Source organism: Aquarana catesbeiana, linkage group LG13, assembly GCF_042186555.1.
Source record: "Aquarana catesbeiana isolate 2022-GZ linkage group LG13, ASM4218655v1, whole genome shotgun sequence".
NCBI classification, from domain to species: Eukaryota; Metazoa; Chordata; class Amphibia; order Anura; family Ranidae; genus Aquarana; species Aquarana catesbeiana.
The window spans coordinates 223314092-223325007 of NC_133336.1; the positions used below are offsets into that span (position 1 = coordinate 223314092).

General features: G+C 58.8%; 1 protein-coding gene across 1 annotated transcript in view; it reads left to right on the forward strand.

Moving 5' to 3' along the window:
- UBAP2L (ubiquitin associated protein 2 like) overlaps positions 1–10916 on the forward strand; it is a gene marked incomplete in the record, with an annotated part of 55269 nt that overhangs the window by 1726 nt on the left and 42627 nt on the right. The window contains 3 exon segments of the mRNA XM_073609226.1: positions 9619–9748; positions 9857–9934; positions 10713–10823. Of these exon segments, the coding sequence (XP_073465327.1) occupies positions 9659–9748; positions 9857–9934; positions 10713–10823 (279 nt within the window).

Genomic DNA, 10916 nt, shown 5'->3' on the forward strand with positions numbered 1-10916 from the left:
GGGGGGTACTCTATATAGATGGAGGGAGAGGGCCTTGTATGTAACCCGGGAGGCGATTCTATATAATCATAGGAAGGGGGGGTGCCAGTTCTATATAATCCCCAGGAGTGGGGGGGGTAGAAAGACCACCAGGGTCGTGGGGACCGGCTTTATTTGATTTTGGGGGGGGGGGGGGACAGGAAGGAGGGGAATATTCGGGAAGTAAACACCAATGAAAGTATAAGATGTATCAGTTGTGTAGATTTGTTACATTGTTTTCTATCCACCATCCGATTACAATCTCCTGTTCCTGACCTGGGGGGGGGGCGGCACTCCTTTCCCTTGGTAGCACTGGTACTGTTGGGTATTGGGGGGGGGGGGCGGCACTGGTACTTGGGGGAGGATGCTGCGCTCCAAGTGACTGATCACCAGTCCTAAATGTGGTCATGTGGGGGGAGGGGTCACCTTCCCTTTGTAGTCTCTTGAAGCTCGTTGTCGCGTCCCATCAATAATCCTCTTTTTTTTTTTTTTTTTTTTTTTTAATTGGTCGCTGCCTGCGTCACGCGTGCGGCGTCAGGGGGGGGGGGGGGGGAACACCCGTCGGCCGCACTGCGTGTTTCTGTCTCTGTGTTCAACGTTTCCGTGGCTGCAATTCCACACCGCAATGAGACACGCCTTAAACGCGGTACGATTTTTATTGCTGCGATTGTGGCGTCAAAGGAAAAAAAAATGGATGAAGCGCGTTGCCCCAAAAAGGGGGCGGGGCAGCCCTGAGTGCGACACGTGTAAATCGCACTAAAAAATAAAAAAAATTGTGAGTGGTAATCGTGTGAACGGGGCCCCAATACCCCCAATCCTGACCCGGGAGGGGCCACGAGACATCTGGAGACCACGTGTGACATCATCGCCTCATAACTCCTCGCTAACCAAACTCCAAACTTGCGCTCTTTTTTTTTTTTTGCACTCCCAATCAGCTGTGGGGGCGGGTCACTTCCTCCTGGCAGCTCATGTAAACAAAGACGGGGAGGAGCCGGTCCACAGCTCATTGGAGTAAAAAAAAAAAAAAAACGGCGGGGGGAGGGATGATTTGACTAGAGAGGCGTTTCCTGGAGTCTTCCCCATCAACATTTTAAATAAAACAATTCCAATTTTATTACATTCCTTATGTGTGTGTATATATACTGTGGCCCTTTAGCGTGAAATAACGTACCTGTATGTGTTTTTTTTTTCTCGGGTCGGGGGCGTGTTTGCGCTCCCTCTGTGATTGGAATCAGCGGGTCCGGCGGACCCCTCCGTTCATTCACGAGGCAGACAGAACGGCGATCTGCCTATGTAAACAAGGCAGATCGGCTTTCATTTCTTTCTTTTTTTCAGGTCGGGGGCGTGTCAGCGCGCCGTGCTCTCAGTGGTTGGAGGCACAGCGGGAGACAATCAGCGGGTCCCGCGGACCTGATGTACGCCGGGACCCGCCCATTGTTCCCAAGGCAGATAGAAGGGAGATCTTTCTATGTAAGAAAGGCAGATCGCCTTTAAAAAAAATAAATCAGGTCGGGGGATGTGCATTCGCTGCCGCCGGCGCTCCGTTCCCGCTGTGATTGGGCACAATGGGAGCCAATCAGTGGGTCCAGGGGGGCCTACGGATTGTTACCGAGGCAGACAGAACGGCGGCCTGCCTACGTAAACAAGGCAGATTGACTTTTTTTTTTCGGATCGGGGGCGCGCGTGCCCGCTCCCACTGTGATTGGACACCGCGGGAGCCGATCAGTGGGTGTCCGGTGGACCTGATATCTGCTGGCACCCAGCGATCATCATCTGAAAGAGGCAGAATATTTGTCTCACTGGTCCCCAAAAAATTGTCCCTTGTGTTAGATTTGTCTGCCGAAATGTCGCAGTCTTGGTAAAAAATCGCCGATTACTAGTAAAAAAAAAAAAAAAAAATTCCATAAACCTACCCCATAGTTTGTAGATGTTATAACTTTTGCGCAAACCGATCAATATACGCTTATTGAGATTTTTTGTTTGTTTTTTTTTTTTTTTACAAAAAATATGTAGCAGAATACATATTTGGTCTAAATGTATGAAGACATTCTTATTTTTACTTTTTTTTTTTTTGGATGTTTTTTATCAAAGTAAAACATTTTTTATATATAATATATATATATTTTTACTTTCTGATATAAAACATCCAATAAAAAAATAAATAATTTATATATATATATATATATATATATATATTTTTTTTTTTTTTTTCCTATTAAATCGTTGGTCTTTTTATTTTGTTTATAGCATAAAAAATGCCGGAGGTGATCAAATACCACCAAAAGAAAGCTCTATTTGTGGGGGCGGGGGGGGGATGTTAATTTATTTCTGTACAGTGTCGCACGACCGCGCAATTGTCAGTAAGACCCCATTCACACAGGGACGACTTGTCAGGCGACCTAGTCGCCTGACAAGTCGCCTCCGTTCTGTACTATGGAGCCGTTCTAAGGGAGCGACGCAAGTCGCTCCGACTTAGAAAAAGGTTCCTGTATGACTTCGGGGGCGACTTGCATAGACTTCTATGCAGAAGTCGTTTTGCAAGTCGCCCGGCCATTCGTTTGCAGGTCGCCTCGCTGATGCGACGGCATGTCGTGTTGCCCCTGTGTGAATGGGGTCTTAAGGTAGCGCAGTGCCGTATCGCAAAAAAAATGCTCTGGTCATTAAGGGGGTGGGGGTTAAATCCTTCCGGGCTGAAGGGGTTAAAATAGTTTGTATTTTGCCGAGTCGTTTTTTTTTTTTTTTTTTTTTTTTTTTTTTAAAGGTAAAATAAAACAAATGGCGTTGATTAGAATGGGATTTTTGTCCGTTTTTATCTGCGTAAAGTTGTTGGAACGGAATGTCTTCGTAAATTGTTACTTTTTTAGTTACAAATGTTGCAAAAATGTTTCCACTTTTTTTTGTTGCATTTGTGGAATGAAGAAGGGAGGACGAATCACAGGGGAGCGTTCTGTAATAATGGGAAATCTCTGCTACAAATTGCGGAGGATATTCCGGTCCTGTCCTCCGGTGGGGGGGGGGCGTCCTCCCAGCTCGCAGTGTGCTGCACGGTTTATGATGCAAGCCGGTTTATTTCCCTAAATAGCTTCAAGTGTCAGAAGCCCCCCCCCCATCATATTCTGTGTGTCCTGCAGCTGCTGGGACCCTTCATGTCACATCTCGGAGGTCGGGTGTACGGGGGGGGTGTTAAATATTTTCTGGCAAAAAATACGGATTTAAACCAAAAGTGCCAGAAAAGGCCGGGTCATGAATCTGGCCTGAAGATTTTATTTTTTTTTACCCTAAAATTTCATTTTAGTGTTTTTTTTTTTTTTTTTAATGACGTTTTGGGTGAAACCTTAAACATGTGTGCGCCTGTGAAATGGCGACAAAACTTCAGTACCCCATATTTCCAAGGGCGACACTTTTAGTAGCCCCCCCCCCCCCCCCCCCCCATCAGTTTAGTGTTATGAGGAGGTCGGGCGCTAGAATTTTTGCTCTCACATTACATATCACAGGCGTGTGCGGTGATATGTAACGTGTATCACAATCATCGTTGGCATGCGTAGGTGCCACCCCCTTACAATGTGTGTTTGTACGTGGATTTTATGCACTTTGGTGTAACTTAATTATTTTTTTTTTTCCCAAAAAAAACTGAGCTCACATTACAATAAATCTCTTCATGGCTCTGCTGGCTGGGGGGAGTGACCCCGGAAGTGACGTTATACATGTCACTTTCCAGGTCATAGCAAGAAGGGGAGAGGAGAACAGAGGTGTGTGTCCGCTATTCTTCTTCCCCTCCGCCAGCCATGTCAGTCCCGGGCCTGAAGACGGGCAAGCGGAGCCTGGAATACATGGCGGGGGACGCCAGTACTGGGGGGGGGGAAGCAATCGAATGCATCCACCTGAGAGGCAGGAGTCTGGCCCCTCCCCTCTGTTCAGTGCCCCCCATGGGGGGGCTTGTGCACACTCGTCCATTGACACAGGCAGTGTGCCCCCTCCTCCTCTCTCTGCTGCCTCATCACAAGCTTTGATTGACAGTACTAGGAGCCAATGACTCCCTAGCAAAACCTGTGAGATCCGGAAGGGAGAGAAGAGCTGTAGACGTGTCTGGCACTGGATCCAATAAGGGATCAGTTCAGTAAAAGGGGGGAGATACTGATGCCTAAACATTTTTACCTTAATGCTTTAGAACCACTTTTACCCCTTGGCACCGAATTGGTGTGATCCCATCTGTGCCAAGAGCGCTCTCCCGGCACAGTCACCGATGGCCTAACGGAAAGCTCACAATCGCTGCTTGTGATTGGGAGCTTTGTGATCATGTGACGGGTTATGATCATGTGACGGGTTACATGTTCATAAACCTCGCCCCCCCCCCACCTCCCAGCATATGAAGCCTCTTAAAGGACTGGGAGGCGCCGGTGCAGAGGGGGTTAAAGTTTTTCCACTTCAGCTGCAGCCTGAAGAGTAGAGCGAGTCTACTCATCGTGGTGTGAGCGAGGCGCAGAGAAAACAAACTGCAAACTTTGGTCATCGTTACCCCCCCATCACCCACTCCCCCCCCATCACCCGCTCCCCCCCCATCACCCGCTCCCCCCCATCACCCGCTCCCCCCCCATCACCCGCTCCCCCCCCATCACCCGCTCCCCCCCCCCATCACCCACTCCCCCCCCCCATCACCCACTCCCCCCCCCCCATCACCCCGCTCTCCCTCTGCCCCCATCACCCGCTCCCCCCCCATCACCCCGCTCCCCCCCATCACCCGCTCCCCCCCCCATCACCCGCTCCCCCCCCCCATCACCCGCTCCCCCCCATCACCCCGCTCCCCCCCCATCACCCGCTCCCCCCCATCACCCGCTCCCCCCCCCATCACCCGCTCCCCCCCCCCCATCACCCGCTCCCCCCCCCCATCACCCGCTCCCCCCCCCCCCCATCACCCGCTCCCCCCCCCCCCCCCCCCCCATCACCCGCTCCTCCCCTCCACCCCCATCACCCGCTCTCCCCCCCCATCACCCGCTCTCCCCCCCCCATCACCCGTTCTCCCCCCCATCACCCCGTTCTCCCCCCCATCACCCGCTCCCCCCCCCATCACCCGCTCCCCCCCCCCATCACCCGCTCTCCCCTCCCCCCCATCACCCGCTCTCCCCTCCCCCCCCCTATCACCCGCTCTCCCCCTCCCCCCCTATCACCCGCTCTCCCCTCCCCCCATCACCCGCTCTCCCCTCCCCCCATCACCCGCTCTCCCCTCCCCCCCCATCACCCGCTCTCCCTCCCCCCCCATCACCCGCTCTCCCCTCCCCCCCATCACCCGCTCTCCCCTCCCCCCCATCACCCGCTCTCCCCCTCCCCCCCATCACCCCGCTCTCCCCTCCCCCCCATCACCCGCTCTCCCCTCCCCCCCCCATCACCCGCTCTCCCCTCCCCCCCCATCACCCGCTCTCCCCCTCCCCCCCTATCACCCGCTCCACCCCCCCCATCACCCGCTCCACCCCCCCATCACCCGCTCCACCCCCCCATCACGCGCTCCACCCCCCCCATCACCCGCTCCCCCCCCCCCATCACCCGCTCCACCCCCCCATCACCCGCTCTCCCCTCCCCCCCTTTCACTCGCTCCCCCCCCATCACCCGCTCTCCCCTCCCCCATCACCCGCTCTCCCCTCCCCCCCATCACCCGCTCTCCCCTCCCCCCATCACCCGCTCTCCCCTCCCCCCCATCACCCGCTCTCCCCCCCCCATCACCCGCTCTCCCCTCCCCCCCATCACCCGCTCTCCCCTCCCCCCTATCACCCGCTCTCCCCTCCCCCCCCCATCACCCGCTCCCCTCCCCCCATCACCCGTTCTCCCCCCCATCACCCGCTCCCCATCACCCGCTCCCCCCCCCCCCCCCATCACCCGCTCTCCCCCCCCCCCCCATCACCCCGCTCTCCCCTCCCCCCCATCACCCCGCTCTCCCCCTCCCCCCCATCACCCCGCTCTCCCCCCCCCCCCCTATCACCCGCTCTCCCCTCCCCCCCATCACCCGCTCTCCCTCTGCCCCCATCACCCGCTCCCCCCCATCACCCGCTCCCCCCCCATCACCCGCTCCCCCCCATCACCCGCTCTCCCCTCCACCCCCATCACCCGCTCCCCCCCATCACCCGCTCCCCCCCCATCACCCGCTCCCCCCCATCACTCGCTCCCCCCCCATCACCCGCTCCCCCCCCCCCATCACCCCGCTCCCCCCCCCCATCACCCGCTCCCCCCCCCATCACCCGCTCCCCCCCCCCCCCCCCATCACCCGCTCTCCCCTCCACCCCCATCACCCGCTCTCCCCCTCCCCCCCATCACCCGCTCCCCTCCCCCCCCCCCCCCCATCACCCGCTCCCCCCCCCATCACCCGCTCTCCCCTCCCCCCCTATCACCCGCTCTCCCCTCCCCCCCTATCACCCGCTCTCCCTCTGCCCCCATCACCCGCTCCCCCCCATCACCCGCTCCCCCCCCATCACCCGCTCCCCCCCCATCACCCGCTCCCCCCCATCACCCGCTCCCCCCCATCACCCGCTCCCCCCCATCACCCCGCTCCCCCCCCATCACCCGCTCTCCCCTCCCCCCCCATCACCCGCTCTCCCCTCCCCCCCATCACCCGCTCTCCCCCCCTCCCCCCATCACCCCGCTCTCCCCTCCCCCCCATCACCCGCTCCCCCCCATCACCCCGCTCTCCCCTCCACCCCCATCACCCGCTCTCCCCCCCCATCACCCCGCTCTCCCCCCCATCACCCGTTCTCCCCCCCCCATCACCCGCCTCCCCCCCCCCCCATCACCCGCTCTCCCCTCCCCCCCTATCACCCGCTCTCCCCTCCCCCCCTATCACCCGCTCTCCCCTCCCCCCTATCACCCGCTCTCCCCTCCCCCCCCTATCACCCGCTCTCCCCTCCCCCCTATCACCCGCTCTCCCCTCCCCCCCTATCACCCCGCTCTCCCCTCCCCCCCTATCACCCGCTCTCCCCTCCCCCCCTATCACCCGCTCTCCCCCTCCCCCCCTATCACCCGCTCTCCCCTCCCCCCCATCACCCGCTCTCCCCTCCCCCCCATCACCCGCTCTCCCCCCTCCCCCCCATCACCCGCTCTCCCCTCCCCCCCTATCACCCGCTCTCCCCTCCCCCCCCCCCCCTATCACCCGCTCCACCCCCCCATCACCCGCTCCCCCCCCCATCACCCGCTCCACCCCCCCATCACCCGCTCTCCCCTCCCCCCCTTTCACTCGCTCCCCCCCCATCACCCGCTCTCCCCTCCCCCATCACCCGCTCTCCCCCTCCCCCCATCACCCGCTCTCCCCTCCCCCCATCACCCGCTCTCCCCCCCCCCCCATCACCCGCTCTCCCCCTCCCCCCCATCACCCGCTCTCCCCTCCCCCCCATCACCCGCTCTCCCCTCCCCCCCCATCACCCGCTCCCCTCCCCCCATCACCCGCTCCCCTCCCCCCATCACCCGCTCCCCTCCCCCCATCACCCGCTCCCCCCCCCCCCCATCACCCGCTCTCCCCTCCCCCCCCATCACCCGCTCTCCCCTCCCCCCTATCACCCCGCTCTCCCTCTGCCCCCATCACCCGCTCTCCCTCTGCCCCCATCACCCGCTCCCCCCCCATCACCCGCTCCCCCCCCATCACCCGCTCCCCCCCATCACCCGCTCCCCCCCCCATCACCCGCTCTCCCCTCCACCCCCATCACCCGCTCCCCCCCATCACCCGCTCCCCCCCCCATCACCCGCTCTCCCCTCCACCCCCATCACCCGCTCCCCCCCCCCCCCCCATCACCCGCTCCCCCCCCCCATCACCCGCTCCCCCCCCATCACCCGCTCCCCCCCCCCCCCCATCACCCCGCTCTCCCCTCCACCCCCATCACCCGCTCTCCCCCCTCCCCCCCATCACCCGCTCTCCCCCCCCCATCACCCGCTCTCCCCTCCCCCCCATCACCCGCTCCACCCCCCCATCACCCGCTCCACCCCCCCATCACCCGCTCGCTCCCCCCCCATCACCCGCTCACCCCCCCATCACCCGCTCTCCCCTCCCCCCCTTTCACTCGCTCCCCCCATCACCCGCTCTCCCCTCCCCCCATCACCCGCTCTCCCCTCCCCCCCATCACCCGCTCTCCCCTCCCCCCATCACCCGCTCTCCCCTCCCCCCATCACCCGCTCCCCTCCCCCCCATCCACCGGCGCTCTCCCCCCCCCCCCCCAATCACCGGCGCTCTCTCCCCCCCCCCAATCACCGGCGCTCCCCCCCCCCAATCACCGGCGCTCCCCCCCCAATCACCGCGCTCTCCCCCCCCCCCCCCCAATCACCGGCGCTCTCCCCCCCCCCCCCCCAATCACCGGGCGCTCTCCCCCCCCCCCCCCAATCACCGGTGCTCTCCCCCCCCCCCCAATCACCGGTGCTCTCCCCCCCCCCCCCCAATCACCGGTGCTCTCCCCCCCCCCCCAATCACCGGCGCTCCCCCCCCCCCCCCCAATCACCGGCGCTCTCCCCCCCCCAATCACCGGCGCTCTCCCCCCCCCCCCCAATCACCGGCGCTCTCCCCCCCCCCCCAATCACCGGCGCTCCCCCCCCCCAATCACCGGCGCTCCCCCCCCCAATCACCAGCGCTCTCCCCCCCAATCACCGGCGCTCCCCCCCCCCCCTCCCCATCGTCCGCTCTCCCCCATCGCCCGCTCCCCCCCTATCGCCCGCTCTCTTACCCCCCTCCCACCCCAATCAACCGCTCTCTTCCCCCCCTCCCCACCCCAATCAACCGCTCTCTTCCCCCCCTCCCGTCCCAATCAACCGCTCCTTCCCCTCCCCATTTCACCCGCTCCCCCCAATATCACCCCGCTCTCCCCCCTCCCCATATCACCCGCTCTCCCCCCTCCCCATATCACCCGCTCTCCCCCCTCCCCATATCACCCGCTCTCTCTCCCCCCCCATATCACCCGCTCTCTCTCCCCCCCCATATCACCCGCTCCCCCCCCCCCCCCCCCCCCATATCACCCGCTCTCCTCCCCCCATCAATCCCTATTGTGTCCTGGAATGACATAGGGCCCGGGGAGGAAGGCCGGGCAGGGACACACCCGGAAGTGTCAGGTAGCTCCTTCTAGATTAGGGGTCTCAAACTGGCGGCCCTCCAGCTGTTGCCAAACTACAAGTCCCATGAGGCATTGCAAGACTGACCTTACAAGCATGACTCCCACAGGCAGAGGCATGATGGGACTTGTAGTTTTGCAACAGCTGGAGGTCCGCCAGTTTGAGATTTCTGTATCTAGACAGTGAAGAAGGTAATCACCAGACAGGTTAGTAATCTGCTTCTTCTTTCACAGGGTGACTCTAGTGCTACTTTTTTACCCAATGATCGGGTCACCTGGGGACGGGGAATGCTTGTAATTTAACTCCCAGCTCTATTCACACTTCACAAAGACAGAGAGATCATTACAGGATCCAGAGAAGACAGGTATTGAGTACTGTTGCCATGGTTACAAAGAAGAGAAATTGTATTTTTTTTTGGCGTTGGAGAAACTTTCTATAAGAATGTGGAATGAAGTGATGAGCTGGTGGAGGAAATGTCGCTGATCATTGAAGAAAAGTCTCTGATTTTAATTATTTTTTTTGTCTCCGCAGAGTTGTAATTTGTAAATACTGTTATTTGTATATACTGTAAATGATGACCTCGGTGGCGACAAATCGTACCCGGGGAAACTGGGAACAGACACAGACACCAACTCAGACACAACACAAGCAGAGGCCACAGGTACGGCACCCCCCCCCCCCCCCCTCCGGGGGACACCGCGTTGATTGCGCCCCCTGCTGTCCACAGACGGCGTTGTGTTTTTTTGTTTAATGGCTTTTTTGCTTTCAGGCCACAGCAGAGCAGATCAGACTGGCACAGATGATTTCTGATCAGAATGATGCAGACTTTGAGGAGAATGTCAAACAGGTGAGGCCAGGCGGGGGGTGGGGGGGATCTGGAGAAGAGCCGGGTTCATATGATGCGGGGAGGACAATTGCTGCCATGGTGATTGCCGCTGTCTTCTGGGTCCTCTACTGAGTGGCTGCCCTGCTACATAGTAACCACGGGGGGGGGGGGGGTTGCTTGCTTCACGCAGAATTCGCACAACGCCTTGTGTTTTTCTCAGTGGATGTAGAGTGTTTTGATATTGAGATCTTTGGCGATAATCCAATCAGGGAAAATCTTGCATTAATTGAGATAAAATGCAAGACGTTGTGTAAAATGGTGACCCCCCCCCCCCCCCATATGGCATGGTACCCCGGAGGATAGTGGTGATCACCATAGGGTACTGTATTATGGTGATTCTCTGCTTCCAAAGCATCCCCACAGATGTGGCCTAAGCGTAATTCTATTGGTCCAAGCTGGACCGGTGTAACTTTTATACAATGGAGTCCATACCTGGAGTTCAGCTTAAAATAAAGTTGTAAATGAACAGAGACTGAGGCTGTGTCTTCAATCTAAGAAGTGTTTAGACCCCCTGATAGCTGCATAGAAAAAAAAAAAAAAACATACAATTTGTAAATAATAAAATCAAAAACACCGTCCAACTTTAAGGTAGGCTAGAACCCTGCTTGATCTTTGATCTTTCAAGTTGTTCAAGTAGATCTCCACCTCTGAAAGGTGGTCTCCTGCGGGGGGTTAGAAAAAGGCTTTTATTGATTTTAGTTTTTTTTACTGACTTATTGTATGCCTTCTTGCACTTCAGTTGATTGACATCACAGGAAAGAACCAAGACGAATGTGTAATCGCACTTCATGACTGTAATGGAGATGTCAACAGAGCGATTAACGTCTTGCTGGAGGGGAACCCAGACACTGTGAGTGACGCGGTGATCGGCTTCACCACCTCTGCCTGACTTTCTTTCATTCTCCCTTTTATCTCCCTCCCTCTCTCTTTTTCCCTTTGCCCC